The sequence below is a fragment of the Myiozetetes cayanensis genome, unplaced genomic scaffold (genome assembly GCF_022539395.1).
Source record: "Myiozetetes cayanensis isolate MyiCay16 unplaced genomic scaffold, myiCay2020 scf2-11, whole genome shotgun sequence".
NCBI lineage: Eukaryota > Metazoa > Chordata > Aves > Passeriformes > Tyrannidae > Myiozetetes > Myiozetetes cayanensis.
In genome coordinates, this window is record NW_026087411.1 from 69912588 (window position 1) to 69940539 (window position 27952).

Below are 27952 nucleotides of genomic sequence, written 5' to 3' on the forward strand. Positions count from 1 at the left end.
TTACACGATTGGGCACCTTAATAAAACCTCAATCTTTTTAATTGAAGCAGTGCTTTTGTACTCATCATCCTTTGTTAGCTGCGCAATTCGCGAATATTAAAAATTGTAATAACATGAAACAGAAAGCACATACTGGATTAGATCTCCAATGCACTTAGTTGTGTCCTAGCAAAAGAATATGTCACCTCCTTGAGAAGGGAATATTGCAGCCAGTGTATATTTGGATTACAGGGAATAGTTCAATGCAGAATCTCAAAAGTCAGGATCACCTAAGCTACTCCTTTGATGTTTGTCTAACCTGTTTTTCAAACCTCTGTTGATGGAGAGTCCACAGCATCTTAGGCAATCCATTTTAGTAGAGAATAGTTCTATTCCCTGCTAAGTGGGATACAGTGGAAGAAGCTAATTAAGAACTAGCATTAAAAGAACACTGGAAAGTAATTTAAATTCAATATATTTTTATTCTTTGTAAATACAATGAGTACAACTTTTTAACTTCACAAATCGGTTAATCCACTTTGTACAGGAAAAGTTTTACTCATTCTATGATAGTCCAAGTGCTGATCTTTCTCAGTGCTAGTTCCTAATAACAAATTTTGAAAAGTACAGCAGCTATCTTTAAATGTTTTTTTTCCTACATTTTTCATACATCAGATAAGCAGCTTATAACGTTTTTGTGTGTGAGAGGGTATAGGTGAACAAGGCTTCGAAATTAGAACCTGGAGTATTCTAAAAAGGCATTGGAGACTTTTGGAAATTGTTAGCATTGTATCAGTCAACAACCTTTATTTCTTTGAAATAAAATTCCTTCCATTGATTTTTTTTTTATAGTCATTTCATTTCTCCACACATCTCATCGACAAAGAGTTTGGCCACCGTTGCCTTTGGTTTCAGCACTGTGCCAACGGGACAGCCAGCAGGTCACTGAAGCGGTCATCTCCATTGTATTTGGTTTTGCTGTTTTAGTCTTCCTTTCTTGACTTGTATCTCTTCAGGTGTTTGTGTGTGTGTGTGTGTGTGTGTGTGTGTGAATGTATGTCTGTGTGTGTGGAAGAAGAAGGAGGGAAGTTCGGGGAGGATGTGTATAAAGCTCTTGTGTCTTTGAGATGTTAGCCAAACAAATTGTGACATCCGCGTCAAAGATCACCAGTTCATTTTGTAGGAAGAATGGAGCTGCCATCGTAAGCTACTTTTTAATCAGTTCTGAAGGCCACTTCATGATGTATTATAGCAGAAGCAATGTTTTGGTAACCTGGTCTTAAATGTTGCCTATCGTATTAAAAACATTTTCCCAACATAGGCTACTTTTAAAACAATTCTGAAGGCCACCGCATCTTGTGTTACAACAGAAGCCAAGTTTGGTCACTCAGTTCCAAATACTGAACAAACTAAAGTACCTTCTTTCACATTTTGTCTCAGATCTGCCAGTTAAATGAGAGAATAGCAGAGTCTTTGTTAACTATGACTGGCATCTGAATTGCCTCCATCCTGTAGTAACAGGAATAGCAGCCAAATTCCAACCACTTTCACTTTTTCTGTAGAACAAAGCATTCTCTCCATGATCTAAATCACTCTGTTCAGAGCAGCAGAATCATATCTACTGGGGTGTTTTTTGTCAATGAGTTTAAGGGCTAAACATTCCCAGGCTTATGCTTCCTGTAGATTTTGTTAGTTGAGGCTTATTCTCCATAGATAAAAGTTCTTCTCAAACTGTCCATCCTGATTGTTTATTTTAAGGTAATTTATATGTCACTGGATTTGTACATATCTGAAAGCAGTCTTGTAATTGGTACATTCCCAATGGTCTTTTTGAAAAACACTTCTTCTATTGTAGATGGACTAATTGAACGTAAAGCTGGTAAAAGCAATAAAAGTTTCCCAAAACGACAGGGTTGTGTGGGATACCTGGGAAATGGAGAGAGAAAGAATGTTATTGAAGTTTTCAAGTATTTTTTCAGAGTAACTATTTTACTTCATAGAAAAGGACCAACATTCAATCAACTGTAGAGATGGTGCTACCTGTGTTTTGTACTCAGGTGAGCAAGAAGATTTGATTCCAAGGAAGTCTCTCTATATAGCAGTTAGCAGAATATAGAACAAAGTTTCTGAGTTTTGTTTATCTCCTTTGTTTATTCCCCTTGAGCAGTAGCAATATAAAGACTTGATCTGATGTGTCCCTCATACAACAACTCTGTTTTCAATGCAGTTCAGGGAAGAGCTTGTCCTGTAATAACTGCCCTCTCATTTAAAGTGCAGTTTAAACCTAGCTGGATTGCCATGGTAATCTCTCTACCCCTTTTTGGTTGACATATGTATTGAATGCCAGTTGACATTTTTAAAGAAAATTTTAGTTAAAGAAGCTACGTTTATCCCCAGGTAATGTGTTTGTGTACAGGATACTTTCCATCCTTTCTCCCAGGTTTTAAAGCCAACACAACATAGGATGTGCATTCTAGCTGGGCTTACGCTGACTTTACACCAGCGATTCTCAAACTTCTGCTTACAGTGGTGTCCCTAAAAGGAGGAGTAGGTCATTTGGAGAAATGTACTGCTCCTCCAGACTGCCCTCCCTTGCATCCTGTTGACTCCACTGAGGTCAAAGGGCTGATACTGCTGTAACACTCACTGGCAGGAAGGTATATTCAAGCCTGAGGATGAAATGCAAGCTGAAAGCCCTCCTCTCCCAATGAAGTCAAAGTGACAGTCCTGTCAGTGCACTGCAGATTTTCCCATGTAAAAGGCTATCTTTTACAACAGATATCGTTTAGCCCAGTAGCTAGATACTTCCAACAACACGGAAATGCAGCAGAAAAATTGCCATGCCTGGAATGGAAACAGTGAGTATGTCCCTGGCTTGTCTCTTCAACAGGCCCTGTCTCAGACTCTAGGGAGCAATCTTCCTGGAAAAGGCCTTCCTTAAGAGTAGGAAGAGGTTGCTATGCAGCAGTTATTCTTTTTGCTCTGAAGCACCCATAACTGGATGGAATTTGCATACTCCCATCCCCAGTCAGGCTTTAGACTAAAGTGCTTCAGAGACTGCTGCCATCTAATCTCTGATATGGAGTAGCCTTCTGCCCAACAGAGCTGTTACGACAGCAAATCAAAGTTTCAGAAAGAAAAGGTAGTATAGAAGTTTCTCTTTCAGGGCTCCATCTCCCACTGTTCTAGTCTCATGGGCCTCCACTGCAGCTAAAGGACATAGACGTGGACTTTACAAGCCCTGTGACAACTCCCTGGGAGTCCTGAACCAACCAGGGCAATGTTGCGGAAGATGTTTGGTAACATCTTCAGGCTTCTCCCCTGTCACACCACTCTGAAGTGGTCCATAGTAGGAGGCTACTGATCTGTTCCCAGCCAGCTGTTCTAGAGTGTGGGGCTGTCCTTTGCACATTTTCTGTGCTCATCCCCATACACTTTGTGAAATGACAGCTACAGCTTTTACAGCAGGTTTTAAGATTTCTGTATCCTGTGGAACTTGTCCTGAATGAGACAAGGGGGAATATTTTCTTCCCAGACAATGATTCTCATCACTCTGCTGCAGCACAACAGTGGGATTCACAAGTTCTGGGTTTTTTGTTTCAACCTGAGCACAGACACAGGGTAGCATCTTGGAAGAGCCATTCGTGTCCTGATTTCTGTGTCTGCAATGTGGGGGAAATCATATGGGAATTGGAGATCATGGGTAAAAAGCACTCATCCTGGTCTGAGATGTGAAGTTCTGAGCATCACTTTTAGAGGTATTTAATTGGATAAAGTGTAGAGGAGAATGTAGCCCTCTGAACTGCAAAGTTTTCCACAGCAGGTATCACTTCCCAGGAGAAGATCTCTCCTTTTAGCACTTTTCCATTTGTTTAAATACATTGAAGTGCTGGAGCATACCCAAAGAAGGGCAACAAAACTGGTGAAAGGTCTAGAGCACAAGTCCTCTGAGCAGCAGCTGAGAGGGCTGGGGTTGTTCAGTCTGAAGAAAAGGAGGTTCAGGGGAGACCTTACCACTCTCTACCTGAAAGGAAGTTGTAGTGAGTTGGGTTTTGGTCTCTTCTCCCAAATAGCAAGCGGAGGAAACAGCCTCAAGTTGCACCAGGGAAAGTTTAGATTAAATATTAGGAAAAATTTCTTCCCCAAAAGGGTTGTCAAGCATTGGAATAGACTGCCCAGGGAAGTGGCGGAGTCACCGTCCCTGAAGGTATTTAAAAGACACATAAATCTGGCACTTGGGGGCATGGTTTAGTGGTGGACTTGGCAGTGTTAAGTTAATGATTGAACTCGATGATTTGAAGGGTCTTTTCTGACATTTTCTATAGTTCTCTTCCACCAGGAAATGCCAAATGCCAGCAGGCTGACAGCCAGTGAATACTTGCTGTAACAACCCAGTCTCCGTTTCAGTCAGTGCAAATGTCTCCTTCAGTACAGCGAGAGTAGGATCTTACCCCTACACCTGCCAGAAGTATTGGGAGAAGACACCACTCACCTGGTATGAATGTAGCTGTTCAGAGTGAGCTGGGCTTCATCTTGAAGGGCTGCTATGGCAGCAGCATTTCGGAAACTCCTCAGTTCAGAACCGCTGTGTGTGGGCACTGGAAAGCAGATAGTTACTAGTTCAGCTTGACTCTTGAGTGGGTCAAGACAGTTCAGCTAGTGCTATCAACGCAAATTAAATGTTCCTATTAGTTTCCTAGCACTCCACTGTCAGTCTTTCAAAAGGCAGCACTGACTACTGGAACTCAATACTGGGAAACCTGTTGGGTGATATAAAGCTGTATGCGGTTTAAAACATAATTTTTTTCTCTAAAGTAGCAACCTCATAGTTATCAGACCAGACGAGCAAGAGCTTCTTTCTGCTTACCAGCTTTGAAAGTGACGATGCATTTAAGACAGGCAAATTCAGTAGCATCTAGCCGAAGTTGTCTAAATCTAGCCACAACCTCCTGTAAAGCCTGTATTTCTGAAATAATTTTATTCAGCTTCTGAGAATCTGTATTGTCACCGTTCATGCCTGAAACAGAAACAGATGAAATAAATAATATTAAAGGCATTTCCTTTATTTTATATTGATTTCTGACAAAATCCTCTGTATCAATATCCACTCTATTGTCACACTTGTCTATCTGGTTCCATGTAAACTGACTATATTGTATGAAAGTTAATATAAAATCTTCTCTTGGATGATAACAAACACAGTAATTTGCATTTAAATGACAATGCAAGCGGTCATGAATACAACAAAACAACATTATTTGCATTTAAATATAGATTTATAAATGACAGGTATGCTCTATTGTTCAGTAGGAATTTGTTATTCTTTACATGTTGTTCTTTTTTCAGTAATGTATTTTTATGGTAATTTTTGTAACAAAGTCATTAAATTGTGCAATTCTTACCAGATACAGCCAGTAGAGTGTTAGCATCAACTGGAATGGCCCATTGTGCTATTCCTAGAACAAACAGTTCTCTCCAAGCATCTTCCAAAAGCATCAGCTGTCATACAATAGATGTACAATATAACATAGTGTATAATTTATAGATTTATAAACAATTTAAATATGTAAATTTCTGTTATTTTAAAAACTACTTTAAATGCCTGTCATGGTATTTTCCCCACAGCATTCATTAGCTCTTAGGTTTTTGAGAAGGTGTCTAGAAATAAGTCTATGCATTGTGGAAAAACACTAAAGCGTTGGCTCACTGTGCACCATGTTGTGGACCAAAAGGGAAGAGAAGAAAGGAGAGTGAGAATTCCTTCCCCAAGAGTTTGCTCACAACATGAACACACTGTGCCTTTGTTTCTCAGCATGGTGTGGGCTCCCTGCTCCTCTCCCTCACACACAGAACACCTGTTCTAGGACAGGTTGGATGAGTGCTTTCCTCTTGCTCTCTAGGGATTACACTCCTTTCCCCTGGGAAGGCAGAATTTGTGAAGAAAAGCCTGGACAACATCCTGCATCAGTGTAGGGAACACTGCTTTAGGGCACATATGTATCTTTTAGCCCCTTCCTTACTAAGTGAGTCTTTAGCTCTGTCAGGCACAGCATCTGGACACACATATTGTTTCTCAGTGCCACCTGTTTTCCTACTTTTTTTGCTTAAAATCACTCAGAAATTCCAGGCACTAAGAGCTGTTGCCTTTCAGAGATGTGAAAATCCAAGCACCTACACTGACAGCATTGCTGGTTCTCTGCCATTTTTGCATGCTGTGTGGCTGGATAGAGGATGTGTTTTTCTCTGTTTGAAGGCAATGCTTTTGATTTCCATGAAGAGTCAGTGGTGCATCTGAGGAGGATAAAAGACTTCTGGAAATGCAGACTGGCAAAGCCAGGCATTTTTATTTTTGAGGGCATCTAGGACTGTTAGCCCAGACCAACTCTTAAGAGGCATTTGGAGGACACTCAGTTCAGCTGAACTTCATGGCCTAAAAGGCATGTTGTGGTGCATACACATTGCTGGGACCTTGTGCCTCACAATAGAGAGACTTGGAGGGGTGAGAACTGGAATGGAGTAGGGAGGTATCTTCTAGCAGCTCCCTGCAGTGAAAACAGATTTTCCAAAACTCGTGCAGCAAAAAAACCAACAAACCAAACCAAAACAACCCCCCAAAACCTACAAAAATTAATGTTCCTGAAAGTTTCAGCAGCTTAGCTTTTTAGGAAAATAGGAAGGAGGGTATTTTAAGTCTATAAAAAGTCTGTAAAGAAGAGCAAAGTAAAAAGATGTTCTACCAAATTAATGATTATTTCCTTGGAATCAGATATGTGAAAGTAATAGCTGATACAGAAAGCATCAATAAAAATTAATTCTTCATCAATGTGTGAGTTCTTAACAGTATTGCTGTTCAGGGCAGTGTTATTTGTTGCCAACTAATAGGACAAGAGGTAACAGACAGAAACCGGTGCACAGGAAGTTTCACCTGACTATGAGGAAGAACTTTATTGTGTGGATGACTGAGCATTGAACAGGTTGCTCAGAGAGCCTGTGGAGTTGCCCTCACTGGAGATGCTCAAGAACCATCTGGACCCAATCCTGTGCCATGTTGTCCCTGCTTGAGCAAGAAGGTTGGACCAGGTGACGCACTGTGGTACCTCGCAGCCTGACCCATTCTGTGATTCTGAGATTACAAGTTTTAACCCCCCGTTCTGATCCGAATGGGATGAAGACCTCTCAGAATCTCTGCTCTAAAATGTCACTGTAGGGTTATGTCTATTTTGTGCCTTTTTATGCTATATGCTTTGCAGGACTTCTACATAACCTAAGGAAATTGTGACAGGACTGTATTTCTGTCACTGCACACAGTTATTGTTTGAAATACTTACATTGTATTTCACAATGTAGAAAACTACCCATATTAGTTCTATGAAATGTAGGGGAGGGGGTGCTTTGTCTAGAGTGTAGTGCCCATCTCTGCTCTGTTCTGAGAGCAGATGAAGATGCTCTTAAGTCTCTCCTAACCACTGCAACCTGTGAACCCAGCCCCTCCTTTGGATAATCCTGCCTGATGGATGGGCAGGTTTCTGTATGACACAGGAAATGATCGCCAGCCTTTCATTTGCGTTTGTAAAACTTTTTGTCATTCATTCATGCAGATACAATGGTAATGAATGGTGGTTCCTGGAAGATATCAATTTCATCAATTTCATATGTTCTTTCACTAACTCTTTAAAGTCAGAAGACTTTAGAAATAAGAGACTATTCCAATAGCTGAAGCTTTCTTCATGCCTATGCATATGTCTGTAAAACCACTAATTAAAATAATTCATGCTGAAGTCATACTCAGCCCTCCTTCTTCAAAGAAGCAACAAATACTGGGCTTTCTGAAGGACTGGGTTTTGCTTCTTAATCAACCCCATCTTTAGAGTGACATTTTGTTGGTGACGTGCATTGGGCCAACCTGTCTCACAGACAAAATGGGCAGGTGTGCAGGCTAGCAGAACTAGAAGTATGGTGGTTTTTTCTTTGTGTGGCTTCCAGTTCATGATGGATTTATCTGTATGGATCTAAGGAAGGGATGCACCCTCTGTTTTACCAAGGGTAAGTGACTCAGCAATCCTCAGACTTGTGTTTTATCAGCAAATTAATTTTTATCTATTTCCTTGCCTTCGAGATGAAACCATCTCAGAGTCCCGAAATCACAGTGCACTTGCCTTTTTTTAGAAGAGCACAAAAAATCCCCCAAAACTCAGGAAAAGGTTTTAGAGTCTCCTCAGGCATATGTCAGGGATACAAAAAGAGAAATGCAGACATTTACAGCTGTGCCATTGTCAAATTAAATAATGCAGTAGCACTGTTATAAAAATCAACAGTATGATTATTTATGAAATAAAATTATTTAAAATAAGTTATTTCTTCTCCAGCTCTCCTAAATATGTCAGGGGAATCATTCGGAAAGAGGCCCAAGTCAAAGCATTAGAGCTGAGCAGCTCTGAGTTTTGAGGAAGCTGGCTTGCAGTGAGGTACAGCAAGTCAGGGTAATGTTAAGGGAAGGCTGGGTTTTTAACTAATGTTAGTCTCTGATATGATAGTGAAAGAGGTAGTGGGTTATTTAACAGGAGCACTATGGTATCTATGGTAGATAAGCAGACCTTGCTGTTTGAGACCTGCTTGTTCATGTGCAGTGGAGACTTCCCTTGCTCCCAAATCCTGCTGCCCTCTCCTTTGCACGCTAACAGAGATGAGTAGGGAAATGCATCCCTATTATGTCAAATAAAGCCTTTTCCTAGGGAGCCTGCTGTGGAGGTGTAGAGATGCCTCACTGGTGTAGAGATGGACCCAGTCTCCACCTGTGTGCTGGGGCTGGGGCTGGGGCTGGAGCAGCACACCTGCTTCTTGTTCCTGGTATTTCAGCCTGTTTCTTTGATTGCTTGGTGTGACAGAGCCGGTGCTCCACAGGAGTAGTGCCAGCAGAAGATGAGATTAGAGAGCAGCATTCCACACTGGGATTGTTATCTTCCTAACAGCGTGTGTGATCTCCTGGGCCCTGTGTCATCGCTCCCCTCATCCTCACTGCATAGCAGTGGAGCTGAGCAGCATTCCCCTTTGTATAATTTCCAGACAAGAATTTCAAAACATGGGTTTGGTGCTAGAAAAGAAACATTTTTATGTACCTTTGCCTTATATCACATTGTGACCACCATGATTTGCCTTTAGGTAGAAAACACTATTGGCTTCCTAAGAAATTATTTTCTTTTAGTTCAAAATACATATCTGCATATCACATGCAACATTTGCAACGTGCATCTGTGGAAAGAAACTAGTTCCCCTGATGACTGCTATGTAGCATCTAGACTGCTGTGTAACATCTAAGGCACAATTTCTCTAGTAACCATTTTGGTAAATTAGCTCAATCGTATCAAAGTATGAGGTGTCTTTTATGATTGGGGCTTTGTGTAGTTTTCCACCCTTCCATTTTATAATTGCATGATTACTTTTTTGCATTATACAAAGCACACTGAGTCCTCATCAAGAATCAAGTCATTAAGAAATTGCTTCAGCTTGTATGGTGCACATATGATTTACTCGAGGCAAAGGCAAATTGTCATAGAGGAAAACAAAACACATTAGGGAAGATTTTAATTAAGGGGGAAAATATTGGGGGTTGGTCAAATACTGCTTCCACCATATTGATGTAATTGTAAGTTCACTGAAGCCAAGGTGAATAAGGAAAAAATGTTGGCTGTGTAAACAGTTGAGAGGAGAGGAGGAGGAGAAGACAAAGGTAGGAGGAGATAGAGGAAGTGGTAGAGTAGGAGGAGGAGAAATGGTCTTCAGAAACTCCTCAGTGGTATCCTGAGACTATATACTTTAATAAACATTTCTCATCTCAAAATAGCAAAATGCTGTTTCCTATTTTATGGAGGGAAGAGTTGTCCCACAAGTAGAAAAAGAGTTTTGGCATGCTAAGCTTGGTCTGCAGCCTGGTGATTTCTCCTCTAGACCTTGTCCTCCCATAATAGTCACTTTATATTAGATTTTTTTTTGTTTGTTTGATTTTCACTTGCTTCATGAAATAAAAGTTGGAGGAGAGCAGTTTCTAAATCACTGCCTGGTTTTCAGGGACAGACCTAAATTCTGCTCTGAACTTCAGAACTGCTGAAGTCCAAGTCCATTACGGATTTTGAATCTAGGGCTGGAAGTTCAGGACCCTATCTGAGGCCTGAGCCTTTAACAGGCAGACCAGGCTGATGCCACTCCCACTGCAGGTGCCTTACCTGGTCTTGTAAGGACAAGGTGGAGAAGGCTGGGACACTCTTGGCCCACTTGATGCTCATGAACAGAAGTCTGGCTGCTGACTCGCAGACGGATTCAGTGGCCACTTCATAGAGGTACATAGGGGTACCGTTGACTTCATGTGGGTACTAATGTCAAAAAGAAAATAAAGCAACTTCATACAGTGTCACCAAGGCAGCCTCATCTTCCTCTCCCCTACAGCTGCCATTCTGTGCATCATGCTCATGCCCAATACAGAGTGTGCACTCTCCTGTTCTGCAAGCAGAGGGCATTGCTTGCAGTGGGCTCACTCCAAACTGCTCCCTGCTGCTTATCCGCGTGGATGAGCTGTACTGCAGAAACAGTTTGGAGGAAAAGGCTGAAGGGAGAATGAAATTATTACCCGGGGGGGGAGGGGGGAAGTATCAAAACAAAGTGTCATCCTTTACTCGGTTACACAATCGCACATCTCTGATAGCAGAGTTAGAAGAATACAAATTTGATTAGGAATTTGTGGTTTGAAACCTTGCTTCAGAAGCTGATTTAGCATTCCAACCCTGCTCAGCAAAGCAGTAAGCACTCACTTAGCCTTAACCTTCAACTTGCTCCCTGACTGCAACAGGTTGTAAGTAAATGAGTAGAGCTAAACATCACTATCCAAAGGCTGTGTCGGGTTGGAATGGAGTTATGTTTTCAAGTGTGTGCTACATTTTCTTGCCAAATAATATCTGATTCTGTATTTTCCAAAATTACCATGTAAAACTATATATTGTGACCACATTCATGATGGCCTCTGCCAAGCTACCAACTCTGAAAATGCAGAACTATTTAATCAGTCTCTTCTGTGATTTTCTGGATGCAGTGAATATTCAAAATACCATTGCAAATGGGCTAATGAAAAACATCACCTCACAGCTAATTCCTGTGCAGTTGAGGCCACAGTAGTGCTTCCACTGGTCTGCTTAGGAAATGTCACAACCAAGAAGTACAGAGCCAGCTGAGCTAAGTTTGGTTTTTGTGTCTATGTGGACAAGCTACAGGCTTTAGTAAGTACACATAGTACTTTCTGGACTATACCACCATGGAGATGGGCATTTTGCTGAAAGAAAACTCAATGATTGCATGCCTTGTGAAACAATTTGTTTAAAACTGACTTGTGGAAGGGCTCCAGGCAGGAGTAGCACTTCTGCAGCCATGAAGGTGTAAAAGTCTAGGAGAGACAGGGTTTGTATGGAGCAGGTTATCAGTCAGTGCTGCTGCTCACCCCTTCTGCAGAGGGCCTCTCATCCCGTGCACCTCATATCTTCAGGGCTCTTAGGGGTATAACAGAAGTCCCCACCGCAACCCTCAAAGCCTCAAGCCTTGCTCTTTGCCATGTCTATCCCAGAGGCAGGAAGGAGCTGACAGGTTGCAGGCACCCTGGTCTGCAGGCCCGCTGGGGGCCGGGGCAGTGGCTGACCTTTGGGGTGGGCTGTGCCAGTCCCACCAGAGCCTGTCTCTCCGGGGTGCCAGTGACGGTGGCCAGCTCCAGGCCGTGGGGCTCCAGCTGAGAGACGGCAGTGAAGAAGGCGGGTGCTGGCAGGGCAGCGGTGGGGAAGTGTGGGGTGCCGCCGCTCTCTTCCTTGTGCCCGCGGAAGTAGAGGGCCACCTGCTTCCTTATTGTCGACGTCCGGGGGCCCCGCTCGTGCTGCACCGCTGTGGGGCACCAAGGAGAGACGAGGGAGTCACCAGGGGGTTCCACACTGGGTACCCTGCACTGCTCGGCTGGGCTTCCCTCCCTCCCTGCAATTTTCTCGTGCCCCCTGCCCAAGAGATGTCTGGGGAGAAATGTCCAAGGCTGCCACAGGATCGGGGGGTTATTAGGGACCAGGGCAAGGAAACACCGGAATGACATAATGCTCCATGGTTCAGAGCAGCTCCGTCCTGCTGCCCTGCCACCCCGGCCCCGGGAGAGGGGGAGCAGGTACCATCTTTGTTCATGTTGACCTCCAAGCACTTCTTCAGCCGGCAGGCTCGGCACTGGTTCCTGTGCGTCTTGTCCACCGGACAGCCTCCCTGCAACACAGCCAGCCGTCGGGCCGGGGGCAGCAGCGCGCCCACCCCGCCAGCCCCCGACACCCTCCCCGCGGCGGCGGGGGGCACGGAGGGGCCGCCCCTGGGTGCGTCGGGCCGGGCCGGGCCGGGCCGGGCGCTCGGCCCCAGGATAGGGCGGGCCGGGCCGCCTTCAGCACCCGAGACAGCGACGGCGGTGCCGCCCCCTCGGGGCGCCCCGGTGACCCGAGCCCCACTCCGCGTTCCCAGCCCCACGTCCCCGTGGGGACGGTCCGTGGGTGGAAAGGAGCGCGGCCGGAGCGGGAAGGCGAAAAGCAGAGATGCCTCCGGCCAGGCGCGGGCGCGACACGCCGGCATGTAAACCGATGGTTGTCCATCTCTCGGCCACGTATTGAGGCTTACTGAAGGTTGCCCCTCTCTGTCCCCTCGTAACGAGGCGGTGTGCTGGCTACACCCTCCCCCCGCCCGCATCCCTCCACCTCCCTGCGCATCCCCCCGGCCTCTCCGGTGGTCTGGGGCGGGGGGGCGTGCCAGGGACAGGCGGGCTGGGACACGCAGAGCCCGGCCTCGGTCCGACAACCCCTGGGAAGGGAGGGTGAGGTTGCATGGCTGCTGCACCTTGCTGCTGCGGGTGTCTCTGTTGGCAAAAGGAGGGCAATACGGACCCCTGGGAAAATGCAGGGTAATGGGTGCAGGCGGTGAGGGGAATGCTCTGAGGCTGGTACCTGATTTCCTGATTTGCAAACATAGGTCCTATTCCTCCTGATGCTCCGCTTGAAAAATCCCGAGCACCCATCGCAGGCGTACACTCCATAGTGCTTCCCGGAGCTGCGGTCCCCACACACTTTGCAAGGGATGTCTAAGATGCGACCTGAAAGCAGAGAAGGGAAAGAGGGAAAGAGAGAGTGCTCAGCAATCTGACCTCCGAAGGGATTAGCCCCAGAGCCGCAGTACAAGCAAATAACGAAGTGATTTTATAGCCAACTTTCTTTTCCTTGAGCAAGTGTCAGTTTTCTACAATGAGCATTATTCATGCCCCACTACGTTTATTTGGATCTTCTATAATCGCCAAGACCCATTTTGGAAGGGAAGATGACAGCAGCGGGAGCAGCAGGCTTGCCCGCTAGAAGTGAGGATGAGGGGGGCGGGGAGGGAATTGCGGGGGTTCTAGGGGAATGTTTCCCTCTCTTTCTGGCGCTCGGCAAACAGAGGCCGGCACTTTCCCTGGGCAGGAGAGCAGTCAGGAGACCGAGGGACAGAATTAAACAAAAACAAAATAAAATGACCGGGAAGCCAAGTAATCTCCTCTCCCCGCTAGCAACCCCGGCGAAAGGGGGTTGGTTTCTGCTGCAGAGAAGGAGTGCCATTTTCTTCACCTCAAAACCTGCACCAAAACTTTCCACCTCGTTTTTGTGAGCGGAGGAGTCTGCGGGCGAGCTTGGGTGCGAGTCTGCAGGGCGGGCAGCGCCCCTCCGCTCCGCTCCGCCTCTCCCGCAGCCCCCGCTCCACCGGGCGCTGCTTTCGCACCGGTTTTGACTAGAATTGCAAATGCTCTGAGGGGGATGTAAAACCTCTTAGAGAGACTATCGCAGCCCGGTTCAAGAAACCCGCCAAAACCTCGCTCGGCTTCTGCCTTTTCTATGGCTTATTTCTTCTCCTTCTATCTTTTTTTTCTTTTGCTTTATATTTTTTTTGCCTTCTTCTTTTTCTTTATTCTTTTCTTTTTCTTTATTCTTTTCTTTTTCTTTATTATTTTATTTTTCTTTATTATTTTATTTTCCTTCTTTTTATTCTTTTTATTTATTCTTTTATTTTTCTTCTTTTTCTTTTTCTTCTCTTTTTCTTTTTTTTATTCTTCTCTCTTCTCTTCTCTTCTCTTCTCTTCTCTTCTCTTCTCTTCTCTTCTTCTCTTCTCTTCTCTTCTCTTCTCTTCTCTTCTCTTCTCTTCTCTTCTCTTCTCTTCTCTTCTCTTCTCTTCTCTTCTCTTCTCTTCTCTTCTCTTTTCTCTTTCCCTTTGCATCAAACAGTCTTCTTCTCTCCTACCAGAACTTAAGCTGGAAATTCAGTCCCCTCACCGAAACCTTGGTCTCCAAACTCTAATGAAGAGCTCTCGAGAGCACTATCTTTGTTTGGAAGTAGTTCGGGGAGAGCCCGGGCTATGGCGGTTGAGGATGAAGGCTGGAGGGGGAAAAGCGGCAGCGTGCGGAGCGGTGCGGAGCGCTGCTGGGGGGCGGGAGAGGGCAATGGAAACAGGCCGCAGGGGCTCCTCTCGCTCCCTAGAGAATTTAGGAGTCCGAGATACTTTCAGACATGTCTGTGCTAAGGCTCTAAGACAATGCCTGCTGGCAGACAATAGGGACATTAGATAAAGTGTTAACTTAATGATTTTGCCCATTGAAACTCGTTTGACTGCCTCCAATGAGCACAAGCTGCCAGCTTCTCCCCTAAATGAAACCCGACAGCTGCTATACACAACACGGTGAGAGGGACGGGGATTAGGTTAGAGACTGCGAGAGGGAGGGGTGGCGGAGGGAGGGGAGGTGGGAGGGAGGGAGAGAGGTTAAAGAATAGAAAACTTTTACGCAATTAATAAGGAGCGCAGCTGAAGGATGCCCCCCCGACCCACTGCCTGCGAGCAAACCGCGGCTTTGGAGCTGCAGGTAGGCGCCCGTGAGGAGGGCTGAGGCCAAGGCACCGTTTCTGGGAGTGTGTAATTACAAGCCCTCCTTGCCACCTGCCTATTGGGGCACCAGTGACCCGTCAAAAAGTGTAGCATGGGAATTCGGATATCGCACAATGCCAACGGGGGGAAAGCGCTCGACTTCCCTCTCCAGTCCTTAGCATCCACGGGGAGAGAGAGGGTCCACACGCACGCACACAAAGGAGGAGGAGGAGGAGGAGGGGCAGGCTGGGGGTGGGGGGAGAGACACTGGAGCAATACGTGCAGCGCTGGTGCATCCCGGTGCGGAGCCCGGCACTGCCGCGCTGCCCCCGTGCACCCTGGTCCACCCCGCTCCCGGCGCCAGGACCCCGCTCCGCTCCTCTTCCCTTGGCAGCCGTCCCCAGCCTAGGCCGCCCACCCGGGCCCGCCGTGGGACCGCCGTCCCCGCCGGGGCACAGGACAGCCGCGGCTGTCCCCGCTTCTCCGGCCGGCCTGCGGTGCGTGGCAGCCAGCTCGGCTCCGCCGGCGCTAAAGTGGTGCGGTGGAGAGGGAAGAAACTTGGGTTACTTTTAGAAATAGTTTTTCCCAGACGGATTTTGTGTTTGGGAGCAGTTTTGAAAAAATCCTGTTCACTATCTAAGTACATATCCACATCATGCATGTAAACATATTTTCCATATATCCTTTTACACGCCCACGTATTCGGTCTATAAAACCCGAGCGCCTGGAGCACCTCGCCAAACCCACATAAACACGTTTCCAGCTGCCGGAGCGGCGCAGCCGGTCCGCTGAGCTCCGTGGGCCTTGGCGAGGCTGAGGACGGGCAGAGGGGACTCGGTGGAGGGAGCGGCTGGGGCCCCCCAGCTTCGCGCGTCTGCGGGGCCGCTCCGTCCCGCCGCCCGCCCGCAGCCCGGGCCGCGCTCTGCTCCTCCCCCACCCCCCTCCCCACCAAAAACCCAAATCTCTGCCCCGCAGGGGCTGTTATGAGAAAACTTTCGTGCAGGGAAAAATATGAAATAAGTAGACGGGTAAGAGGCAGGGCGGGGGGTGGGAGGAGAAAAATGTAAGCTTGACACGGGGTCATGCGATAACTGATTAACTCTGTTTAAAAGCGCTCCGGTTCCCCGAGGTACCGCTTCGTCTCAGAAGTTTTAGCGCTAAGAAAATGGGATTTCTGTTCAGCGGGGAAACCGTTTTGAACATCCCACGACAGGGGGTCCTTGGGGGCTTTTTTTTGTGTCATAATTGCTTAAAGGATATATGGCAGCCCCGATTACTGTAATTACCATCAGAGGCTGTTGAAAGAAGTTAGTCTGGGCTCGGGGGACGGCGGGATGGGGTCTTGTTACCACCCAGGCTGACATCGCAGCAGACATAGCCAGGCGCCCACCGGCGGGCAGAAAAGCCAGGACGCAGCCCCCTTGCCCGGGAGCCCCCCAGGACCTCCAGGATAAGCGCCCAGGCCCCGGGACAGCTTGCATGCGCTGCCGAGTGTGGCTGCACTCGGGTCCCGGGGCCCTGGGCAAGACCACGCGCGTGCCCGTCCCCGTGGGGTTTGGCCGAGTCGGGCCTGGGGGTCCCTTTAGGGAGGTCCTCAAGGTCAGGGGGTCATCAAGCGGTGTAAGCGGCGGCGGTGGCCCAGGGTCGCCCAGCGCCGTGCGGCCGGAGGCGCGGACCAGCCTGGCGGGTTTTCTCCTCCGCAAAATGTCTCCGGCAGAAGCTCCGGCGTCTTTTGGGGACGAGGCTCACCGGTCCTTCCTGCCCCTTCCCCAGCACTCAGAAAGCTGCCAGGAGCCCCGACAACGTCCCAGTGCGGCTGCCCACGGGCCCGATCCCGCTCCGACTGCCTCGCACTTCCCGAGCAGCCTGGGCAGAGCAGCCGGCGGAACCAGCCTCAGGCCACCGCAGGTTTTTCGCCCCTGCTCCCCCTCCTCTACCCCAGTTAGCCCCTTAGCACCTCGAATACATTTTTTTTTTTTTCCCCTCGGGCGGCTGGCTCGGAAAGGTGCCGCACTCAGCCCCGAGGAGGAAGAAATAAAACTAACCCACGCCGAGGCGGGCGGCAGCTCGGCCTCAGCGCCGGGGGCTCCGCGCCGCCAGCCTCCTCCACGCGCGACCTCCGCGCCGCGGCCCCGGCTGTCCCCCGGGCCTGCCGCGCCCCCCTCCCTCCTTCCCGGCTTCCCGGCCCCCGCGGACAAAGGGCGGACCCGGGTCAAAATAATGGAGGGCAGCGGCGAGGAGAAGGCCGCAGGGCTGGCCGGGGCCGGCCGGTGGCAGGTACCGCGGCGGGTTCCTCACGGCTCTGACTCCCTTTTTCCGGTGCTCCGCAACCCCGGGAGCCCGTCGGAGCGCAGAGGAAATAGCTGTCCGATCCATCACTTGTCAGACATTAAATTGGATTGGGTATTTTTCCCCCCCTTTGTTACTGACTCCATCCATATTACGAACTCCGAAAGTCCCATTGGGATTATACGGATTGAGCCATTCTGTAAGAGCGGTTAGTCATGCTTTAAATTCTCCAGTTATGAGGTGCATGGATTTAGGATTAAGGAAAATGTGACTTTTAAGTTGTTTCTGCTTTCCTCGTTGCAGGATTATTTGTTGTAACTGGGAATGGTGTGCAAAGTATTGCATTTAAATCCTCCTTCAACTGAGTTGCTTACGCGATTCCGTGTAACTGAGTGACCGGAGTTTCAAACTCTTAAAAAGAAATTATTATGTCGCAGAAGGTTGCATAAAGTCCGTGAGAAAAGCAGCACGTTTCAACGCCGTAATGCCATTTAAACTCAAACCTTCATTCTTCCGCCCCAGTACCGGAGACCCGCACACAGCCGCCCGAGCCCCGGCGGGACCAGCCCCCTCCCCGCCGCCGGCAGAGCCGCCTGCCCCGGGGCTCGCTGCCCACCGGCTTCTGCCCCGGTTCCCGGCGCGGAAGGCCAGGGCATGCAGCTGAAAAGCGACTTTTTGTAAAACCCCGGGCCCAAACTCCATCGGGGCAACACCGAGCCTATATATTCGTTGCCATTCCGGTTGGAAATATACACTTCTTTTTCAATTGGGCGGGGGTGGCGGAGGGGAAGGGGGGGGTATGCAAACCCAAGCCACAACCCCCCCTCCCCTTCATTTCCCTCCCCTCCACCTCCCGCCCCCCAGGCCAGGTTGCAGCCGGGCTCGGAAAGGCTGCTCGAAGTCTCCACCGCGTTATTACCCACTTGTTGATCCCGCCGGCTTGCTCATGCTCGAAGCCCCCGGGAGTCGTTAAACTCGGGGTGAAGTGTCGGCGCCGGGGCGAGGCGGTGCGGCCCCCCCGGAGCGCCCCCTCCTCCGCGGGGCAGGTGCCTCCCTTGGGCGCTCACTGCTGGCTCCGCCGCGGGGGCCGGCACATCCTCGCCGGGGCCCCGCTCCCCAGCAATGTCCTCCCGAGGGACGGGGACACGCTGCGGGGACGCGGCAAGGGGAGAAAAAAAAAAAAAAGAAAAGTGGAGTAATATGAAAAAAAAAAAAAAAAAAAAAGGAGGAAAGCCGAAAATAAGGCAAGGAAAAATAGCAACGAAGTGACCCAAAGTCGGCGGCCGCTCGCTGCCCCCCTGCGAGCAGATGCTCTCGGGACCCCGGGAGGGTGCAGGGGGTGCGACTGTTCTCGCCACCGCGCTCCTGGAAGGCAAGCGAGAGCCACAGCAGCCAGGACAACAATGAGGCGAAAGAGAAGGTAGGATGGGGAGCGGGGCTCTGCGCCGAGCGCCTCGGTGCAACGAGCAGGGAGATCAGAGCCTGGAAAAATAATGGAAGGGGGGAAAAGGCGTCAGAGGAGGCAGTCTCTGCCTCTCAGAAACTGAATGGTATAAAAAGGGAAAGGTTTCCAGAAGTTCATTACACTGGCTGACTTCGCGCTTTGAGCTCCAGGCTTCAGCCCCTATAATATCGGCAGAGAGGCTGTGACAGGCAGCGGCGGGGAGGGGAGAGGGACGCCCCTTGCCCACTGAGCTTCCCTCGCTTTCCCCCCAACTCCTGCCGCCGCGTGACGTCACCCCGCGCTGGGAAGGGGAGGGGGCAGGGAGGGGGTTAAATGCTAATGATATTAATGAACCCCCGAGCGGCTTCCACACAAAATGCAGCGGCTGCCGAGACGATTCCGCCTCCTCACTCGCCTTGTGCCCTCACTGTCATAAAAAAGGACATCCCCCCCCAGAAAAAAAAAAAAAAAAAAAAAAAAAAAAAAGGAAAAAAGAGGAGACAAAAGGGAAAGCAGAAAGAAGGGATCAAGATCCCGTTTCTTTCGCTTTTTCTCGTGCTGAGGTGGGGCCCGCCTGTGGCTCGCCCCTGCCCTTGCCCTTGCCCCGGCCCGGGCACGGCCGTGCTGGCTCTCGGCGGGGCCGGGCGGGGAGCGGGCCGGGACTGCGAGCCGGGCCGGGCCGGGCCGGGCCGAGCCTGCAGCCTCCCCGCCGGGCAGCCGGACCTCCGTGGTGCCGAGGGAGCCGGAGGCTGGCACGGGGGGAGCAGGGCCGGCGCACGGCGCGGTGTGCAAGGCGAGCGGGAGGGTGACTGCCGCTTCCCGCTCCCCGGCGCCGGGACTTGTTGCACGGCGGCCGGGCAAGGAGCCCGCTCTTGCTCCGTAGGGCCGCTGCGACCCTCGGGCACCGCCGACCTCGCCGTGCCTCGAGTGGCCCAGCAGCGCTGTCAGAGCCGGGGGGCGGTGGAGCGGCAGGGGGCCAGAGACGGGACCCTTTCCCAGCTCGGCCTCTCCGGCTTCACCTGTTGGAAACGCTCTACCTGTTGAGACCTGGTAGAGCAAGCCCAAGAATGGTGAGAGGTGCTTTCGTTCCGCATCTGCGGAGGAAGGAAAGACTATCTCTCCTGCGTAGGCAAGCTGAGGCGGGCAAGGGCACCAGAGAGCAGGGGTAGCAGTTGCTGAGGAACTTGTGAAAACCTCGGGTGTCCCTCGGTCTCTCCTTTCTCCTCCCTGTCACTGGCGTGAGGTATTAACGCACCATGACTGACTTCCCTCTTGCTGGCAGTAACGCTGACGGAAAGTGGTGCTCAGCCCAGCCCTAAGCACACAGTCCCCGTCCTTCTGCACTTCATTATTTCATCCTTCCATCCTTCTACTCCAGGTTATGGGTGACTCCTCTTGTGCCTACACCATACCTGTGTTGCAGGGCTGCATGACTCTGGACAGCACTGGAATCCCAGTGACTTTTTGCTCTTTGCTCCCCGTGGGTCCAGTGCATCCATAGCACAGAAGGAAGCCTTGAATCAGGGCAAGCCTGGTCCTGCCTAACACTGAGAGACACTGTCCAGAGGACTGGGAAGTTGCTCAGGGAGATCTCAGAAAGCAAAGAAACTAGTGTATCAGGGAATGCAGACAAATCCATTCCAAATCTGCTTCCAGGGAGGCTTGAGCAATGTGGAGAGTAACAGGAAAGGAGATGCTACATTAGCAGGGTCTGGAGACCAAAACAAAGGTGATTAAATGGCAGCAGGGCCCATAACTGTCCCTGGGCATCTCTTGCTCTAGTGAGGCAGACTTCTGGCCCTACAGAAGCTACAGTTCTTTGCCTTATAAACTCTGAAAAACACTGCAAAGGCTGATCAAACTGTGTCCACAGGTTCCAGCCACACCTTAGACAGGCTGCTCTAAATATGAGCAGGGCTTTCCCTCCCATGTACAAAATCAGGCTCTGTGAAGGTTAAATAAAAAGAAGGGCTCAAACAACCCAGCCCTCCATCCAAAACTCCACTAACATAATGCACACACCCAAAGCTGGCTCTGCATGTGAGGTGGGCTGGGGTGGGAGCAAACCATCAGCCTTTTCCTGTTCCCCAGGCTGTGCCTGGTGTTGCTTTGCAAACCTGCACCAGCTGGGGTTTGTCCTCTTTCCTCTGGGTGGGTATATCTCAGCCCTGAAAGTGAAGGCAGCATGTATCTTCCAAGAATACAGGGAAGAGCTCTCTCCCTTACCCCAGTTTTTCACTGCAGCTCCTATGAAAGCCATTTCCATGGTCATTTGATGGAAAAGTAGTACAGCTCCAAAAAGGCATGAAATTATTGTTAACATTTTATTTATAATTATTACCATTATTACCGTTTAACATTTACCCCTACTGTCTTGGTTTTGGATGGGGTAGAGTTAATTTTCTTCATAGTAGCTGGTATAGTGTTGTGTTGGGGATTTAGGAGGAGAATAATGTTGATAACACGCTGATGTTTTAGTTGTTGCTGAGCAGTGCTTACAGTAAGTCAAGGACTTTTCAGCTTCTCATACTGCCCTGCCAGCAAGTAAGCTGGGGGCGTGCAAGAAGCTGAGAGGGGACACTGCTGGGACAGCTGACCCAAACTGGACAAAGGTATATCCCATACCATATGGTATCATTGCTGAACAAAAAGACTGGAGGGAGCTGGCTGGAGGACTGGCTAGGTGATGTGCAATTGTCCATCACTTTATCAGTATATTCTTTTATCATTATTATTATTTTTTCCCTTCCTTTTCTGTTCCTTTAAACTACCTTTATGTCAGCCCACAAGTTTTACGTTTTCTCTGATTCTCTCCCTCGTCCCACTGAGTGGGCAGTGAGTGAACAGCCATATGGTGTTTAGCTGCCTGCTGAGTTAAACCACAACAATTATATTTAGTATTTTGTTTATTAAACAGTCCTACATACATAGAAGATGCTAATATAGTAATGAAATTTACTGTCTTCTCATAGCGCCTTGGAAGTACAGTTATCCATCTTGATACAGGAGCTGGCATGTGTTCCCTTTTCAGTGTATCTCGTTCAGGACTCTGGACTTGGATTACATGGTGACATCTTTCATCATTGTGCCATAGTCTCTTGCCAGGTATCTTTTCTTTTCTTGGAGCCTTAGCAGCAAGAAAAATCCAATGTGCAACCCATCTTCAAGTTCAGCACTTCTGCCTTTATCTTCTGTGTCTTCTCTGCTCTTTGAATGGGGAGACAAAAGATACTCAGTGAGCAAAAAAAAAAAAAAAAAAAAGAAAAGAAGAAGAAGAAGGTCAGGTGTGGGAAAAATTTGAAATTTGAACTGCCAGAGATGTATGGATGTAGCAGCAGAATATATGGATGTGGCATTTTCCTCTGTTTCTCTCAGTGGGAAGCAGGTGGGTAAGATCAGGCAAATCTAACATAACCTGTTTTCTTGGAAAGGAGATAAGAAGGGAAAGAATAGAGCTATTTCCTCCTGGGAGGAGGAGTTGCTCTTGCTTCGGGATGCTTAAGAAACTATCTCCATTCCCCTCCTTTGTGGTATGTGCCACGTAAGAGCCAGGGAAGTCCCTAGGCAACCTCAAGCAAAAGGGGTGAGCACAGCAGCACCCTCACAGCATAGAGACCCACAAAGTATAATTCTTCAGGGTTGCCATTCACCTCTGAAATCTAAGGTAAGCTCCCTTCTCTTTAGGTCACAATCTGTGGTTTTGCAGCACCACCCAAATCCCCTTCTGTATCCACCTACCAGTAGATGGATGGGCAGCCATACTGTGAGGGCTGCTGAAGGGACTGTGGTGATTCTTGGCTGTCCTGCCACACTCCTGGTCTGTGACACGGCTGTGCTTGGTGCCCAGCTCAGGCTGCTCCCCGAAATACACCTAACATGTTCATTTTCAGTATTGAGTCTTCCTTGCCAAGCCCCTGCCCTACGCACACCTTCCCGGGAGGGCCCTGCACTGTGCGCCGTGATGCTGGTCCTCCCTGTGCCCTGTCTGAGCCATCGTGCTGTGCTGGTTTTGGCTGAGGTAGGTATTTTTCCTCATGGTAGCTGGCATGGGCCTGTGTTCTGGATTTGTGCTGGAAGCAGTGTTGATAACACAGGGATATTTTTGCTACTGCTGAGCGAAAGGCCTTCTCTGCCTCCCATTCCACCAGCAAGGGAGCTCGGGGTGCAAGCTGGGAGGGGGCATAACCAGGACAGCTGACCCCAGCTAACCAAAGGGATATTACAAACCTTCATACTCAGCATATAAAGCTGGGGGAAGAAGGAGAAAGCAGGGGATGTTCAGAGTGGTGGAATTTGTCTTCCCAAGTCACTGTTGAGTGTGACAGAGCCCTGCTCTCCCAGGGATGGCTGAACACCTGCCTGCCAATGAGAAGTGGTGAATTGTTTTACTTTGCACACGTGTGTGCCTTTTCCTTCACCTGTTACACTGTCTTCATCCCAACCCATGAGTTTTTTCACTTTTACACTTCCTATTCTCTCCCCTATTCCCCACTAAGGGGGAGTGGGTGGGTGCCTGTGTGGGGCTGAGTTGTTGGCCGGGGTTAGACCCCACCATACACCCAACATCTCTGACCCTGTGGAATGAGGATGCTGTGTGGCAGCTGGGCTGGCAGCCACCCTGGGGCCAGGTGCTTTCTAGGGCTGCAGGGCCATGATGAGAGCCCTGATTAAAATAAACAAACCAAAAAGCACCACAGTTTGGTGCCATGAATTTTACCCAGATGAGGCAAGAAAAGGCTTTTACTCCAAAATGTTAAAACCTTATCGTGTAATTGCTCCCTCCCTCCTGGTGCAAGAGGGATTTCCTCGTGCTCATGTGTGCTGTGTAAAGCAAAACCACCTTCCTGCTGCAGCTGGGGATGACTTTCCCTGAGCTGGTGGCACCTTGCATTCCATCTCGACTGTGCTGAGGTGTCCCACAGCGAATATACCAGTTACCTCTGGTGGCTTCTAGGCTGGAGCAGCTATCAGCTCATCCTCCATCCTGAGTAATCCATCCAGCAAAGCTTTGGGGAAGACCTGCATTCCTTGCAAATGCCAGTGAAAAAGTGGTGAGTTTCTCCCTTGTGCATGTGCATGCTTGGTTAAGTAAGTTAATGACCACATGCAACAGCAACCATATAGCTCTGTTTCCACTCTTGCATCTGATGAGTGTATGTGAGCAGAGGCATCTTGTGCAGAAGAGAGGGGACAGTTATACCTAAGAAAGATAACTGAGAAAAGAGTATTGCTGTAAGTCATGGCACTTCTTCTCAATACTTGTATTCAGGGGTGGAACAAGCCTGAGTTCACTTGCAGCAATGAAATGCCCCATTAATCACGTATGCCTTTGAAAGGGATATGTCAGGCTTGGCTTATACGCCTACATTGGTACCTGATCTCATCTAGACAATGCCAGACAAGCGCTGAACAAAGCAGCTGTAGTTAGTAACTTGACTTATTTGTTAGTTTGCTAGTTAGATATAAATCAAAGTGTCGTAATAAGCCAATGATGTAGCAGCAGCTGCAATCTAATTTAGAGAGAAACAGCCTCATTTTAGTTTTCCTGACATGAACACAAAAGATAGTATCAATACTGAAGCCAGCGGAGACACAGCTATGTAAAACTAGTGAAAGGTCCAAATACAAGACCAAATATATTATTAACTCAATAAAAGAAAACTTAAGATTGGTCTATGCTTTAATAGTTTTAAATTGTCAATAAAACAATGCTGACTGCAAGGAATAAATACATCTTGGAGTGATGCTGTGACATTTAAAAATCGTTTTGTCAGTGTATTGAATAAATACTCCGGTTACATCCTAAGCACTTGTGTGTGCGTAGGAAAGAGTTGCCTTAGCTATGACCCTGATTGATTTTCCTTTGAATGTAATCATTTCTTTGGTAGACTGGCCTCCCAAATTTTGCTGGAGAAGCCTATTAACAAGCTGACCTTTGAGGCAATTGCACAAAATACTATGTAGTGGCAGCAAAGAATGCTGTTAGAAAGGGCTGTATTTCTGGTTGGCAATGTAGTGGCTCAGCTCCATTGATTTCAATTTAGCTATATCTCTTGATATTGGCTGGAGACCAGATCTGTTGTATCTATTTCAGGAAATGAATTTAGAACCAACAAAAATAAATACTTCCAGATGCAGCATTGAGTCAGCACATCACATTCAGTGCTGCTTAAAAGTATTGAGCCGGTTGGGGCAGATAGATTTCTAAGACGAGATGTATAGCTTTATTACTGACTGCAATGTTTATAGACAAGTTTGCTTTATCTCTTGCTTCATAAAATATGGGTCACAGAAATATCCTTGCAGGTAGAGCAATTACTGGCAAGTCCAAACAGAGGAGAGAACAACACACATCACTCTGCAACTAGCTACATGTATTATGGGGCTGGTTAGGATTTTCTGCCTTTTGATATTTTGGACATGAGACCAGGATGGTGTGCTTGAGATACCAGTGGCCTGAGCCCATGTAACAAGATTTAACACTCTTACCCCTAAGAAAAGTGGGAAGCAGAAGTCTACTGTGCTCCTCTGTAAAATGAATTAATCCTGCAGCTATTTGCACCTGTCATACCCAAACAGAAAGTGTAGTTCAATGAGAACATACACTGAGGCAGATTTTGATCCTGCAGTCTTCCACTGTAAATATGAAATTGCAGTAGTTTAACAGACTTTGACAGGGTTGCTGGTGCGGACAAGATCTGCAAAATTCAATGTGAACAATAAAGTTTTAGGCAGCCTCTCTGACTGGAAGAGTCCTGTCAGTCCTCAATTAAGATTTCACCATTCAAATGCAATGTACATCCTTCAGCTTGCAATGTATTTTGATGGTTCATAAACCCAGGTGCCTGGAGTGCTTTCTGCAGTGTGGGGCACTTGCATGCTACTAACCCAGGGATTCCGAGCTTTAAGTGCTCTTAAAAGAGACTTCAGATATTTTTCTCATGTCTTCACATGATTTTACCAGAAGCAATTTTGCTGCATTGTCACAAGAACATTCTATCACTATATATGTATTAGGGAATTACTGGTGCTTGGATATAGGTGAGGATATCCCCCTCGTGAGATGTGATCCAGTACCTCTTTGTCCCTCTTTTCCATGAAACATGGCTTTTATAAAAAAATATAAATAAGGGTAATGTGTTATGGGAATTCCAGTACAGAGCTTTATCTTGTGACTTAGTTCTTCACACTACAATACAGAGCAAAAAGTACTGAAGCACTGAATCAAAAGCTGAGGACTGACACGGATGGCAATCCAGTGTGGAATGGTGCTTGTGGAGCAGTAATAACTAGTAATGCTTACAATAAACTACTTTTCATAATTACTCAGTTCTGTGACAGTGCTGATACTGATAAGCAAGCTGTGTGGCAGATCACTAAGCTAAAGCAGTAAAAGTCAGGTGCACAGATTATTGCTCAACAATGCTTTTGTTCCAATTACAAGTGAAGAGATGATACTGTGTACTGAATCACGATCTTTAGGAAACCTCAAGAGGGAACAAAATACTGTAGTTTGGCTACATATATGCATGGGAAGTTGCTTAAAATCCACTGTGTGGTCAATTAACTAGTTTTGTACTGTCAGGAGTGAATGTTTGATTATTACTTATATTTTATATATGTTGTCATTGCAGTCAGTGTTGGCTTATTCTGCCCAAATCCAGCTAGCCTTTTTCCTGGCATGATGTTGATGTGATTCAGCATCTGACAGACAAACAGAGGAAATATGTTTTTCTTCTGTTTTGTTTTCCATGCACATAGTAAGCACACTGTAGCTGGTAGAATATTTTCTGTATCCAGTAGATTTTTTTTCTTTTATTGGAAGTTACAAGCAAAATGACTGCTCAGAAAAGAGGAGGTTTGGTCTCAGGAGATCCATCAATTTGACTGATGACCAGAGCCAATCATGCTAAAGGAATAAAAGGTGAAACAGCCAAGCTTCCTTATGGATACCACTGTCCCTCGTACTGGTGTTCCTACCATGCCAGGGAAGAACAAATGTTAATTTATTTGTGCATTTCTAGGAGAGTTGAAGGAGTGAGGCTCCCACCAGAGAGATGCCATATGGAGAAAGCTGTGTTTGAATATATTTGCAATTGTACTATTTGAATTTTACCCATCTCAGTGTATTGTACCATTGCAAGGTGTGTCCATGCTTACTCACCTGCCCTTATGATCTCTTAAAACTCCTCTGCAGATGGGGAAGGTCTTAGATCCTACAACTGCCTCATGGGACTGAGGACACTGCTGCTCTGCAACTATTTGTTGAACTCTTTGTCCTCTGTGCTGAAGGGCACCTAGAATATATGATATCCACTGGTGTCTTCAGGTGTGGAGCCTGATGTTTCAGTTTTAACTGAGAGCTATGAGTTGGTCTTGGTTTTAACTCAGTGTGTTCTAGGTTTTCTAAACTAATTGACTTGGAATAGGTCTAACATAATAGCAAATAACCCCTGCTTCTAGCTGGTTTATAATTAGGTTGCACCCCTTGTGCCCTTTTTGCTTTCCAAGAGCAGGTGTAAGCAGGCTTAGGGGTATAAAGCAGACTGGTGACACTTTTTAAGTCAGTTTGAACCTGGTCTTCATTTTTCTCTAGTCTTTCAGGAAACGCCTTAGGAAGGCCATCAAATAAACACCAGTGGGCTGGGCAATACTCAAACAATGAGATTCTTTCAGTAATGTAGATAAACCCCATTTTAGATACAGTGGGACCAAGTAGTCTGATGGAAGAGCTGGACCAGCTGTCACCCAGCAGTGGAGTTTCCAGAGTTCATTGCAAAGTTTTAGGGCTGTATAGCTGCCTTGCATCTGTTTCTCATGCCCTTCTTTTGGTCAGATAACTGCAGCAGATCTACATCTGCAAACTGTATTTCTTCAGCTTTGTTTGGGAAGCCAAACTGCCCAAATAGCAACAGGTAAGCACTAAGACTGCAGCAGAACCACTTGTTCTCCTGTGAATTTGGCTCCTTTGCTGTGCAAAGGCCTCTGGGGAAGATCAGGCTATACTTGGTGTCTAGAGGATTAGATGTCAGTTTCTTGTATGCAAAGGGCAACCCTATGTTGGGCTGAACGACCTCTTTCAGCCTAAGCCAGGAAAAAACCAGAGCTCTAGTTTTCAGCACAGTAATGCTCAAAGGAATCTGCTAGCTCCCACCTCACCACCCAACCAGTGGGTGTAACAGAATCACAGAATATTCCTGGTTGGAAGGGACCCCAAAGGATCATTGAGTCCAGCTCTTAAGTGAATGGCCCATAAAAGGATCAGACTCAACCTTGGTATTATTAGCACCAGGCTCTAACTAGCTGAG

General features: G+C 47.7%; 1 protein-coding gene across 1 annotated transcript; it reads right to left on the minus strand.

Annotated features, from left to right (window-relative positions):
- Window positions 1-996: 996 nt before the first annotated feature.
- Window positions 997-18800, minus strand: NR2E1 (nuclear receptor subfamily 2 group E member 1). Its single transcript, XM_050316352.1, has 9 exons — window positions 18124-18800; window positions 12975-13120; window positions 12165-12252; window positions 11657-11892; window positions 10200-10346; window positions 5382-5478; window positions 4847-4996; window positions 4472-4577; window positions 997-1905 (listed from the first exon to the last, which is right to left on the minus strand). The coding sequence occupies exons 1-9, from the start codon at window positions 18146-18148 to the stop codon at window positions 1743-1745; spliced, it is 1158 nt and encodes a 385-aa protein (XP_050172309.1). The 5' UTR covers window positions 18149-18800; the 3' UTR covers window positions 997-1742.
- Window positions 18801-27952: the final 9152 nt, after the last annotated feature.

What these genes read in the sequence shown, in the direction of transcription:
- NR2E1 (XM_050316352.1), bottom strand. Translation starts at nt 18,148, where the DNA reads ATGAGCAAGCCGGCGGGATCAACAA. An exon ending in TTTGCAAATCAGGAAATCAG is followed by an intron (nt 12,253 to 12,974) that starts GTACCAGCCTCA and finishes GCTGTGTTGCAG; the next exon opens with GGAGGCTGTCCGGTGGACAA. An exon ending in AACAGCTACATTCATACCAG is followed by an intron (nt 1,906 to 4,471) that starts GTGAGTGGTGTC and finishes TCCATTTCCCAG; the next exon opens with GTATCCCACACAACCCTGTC.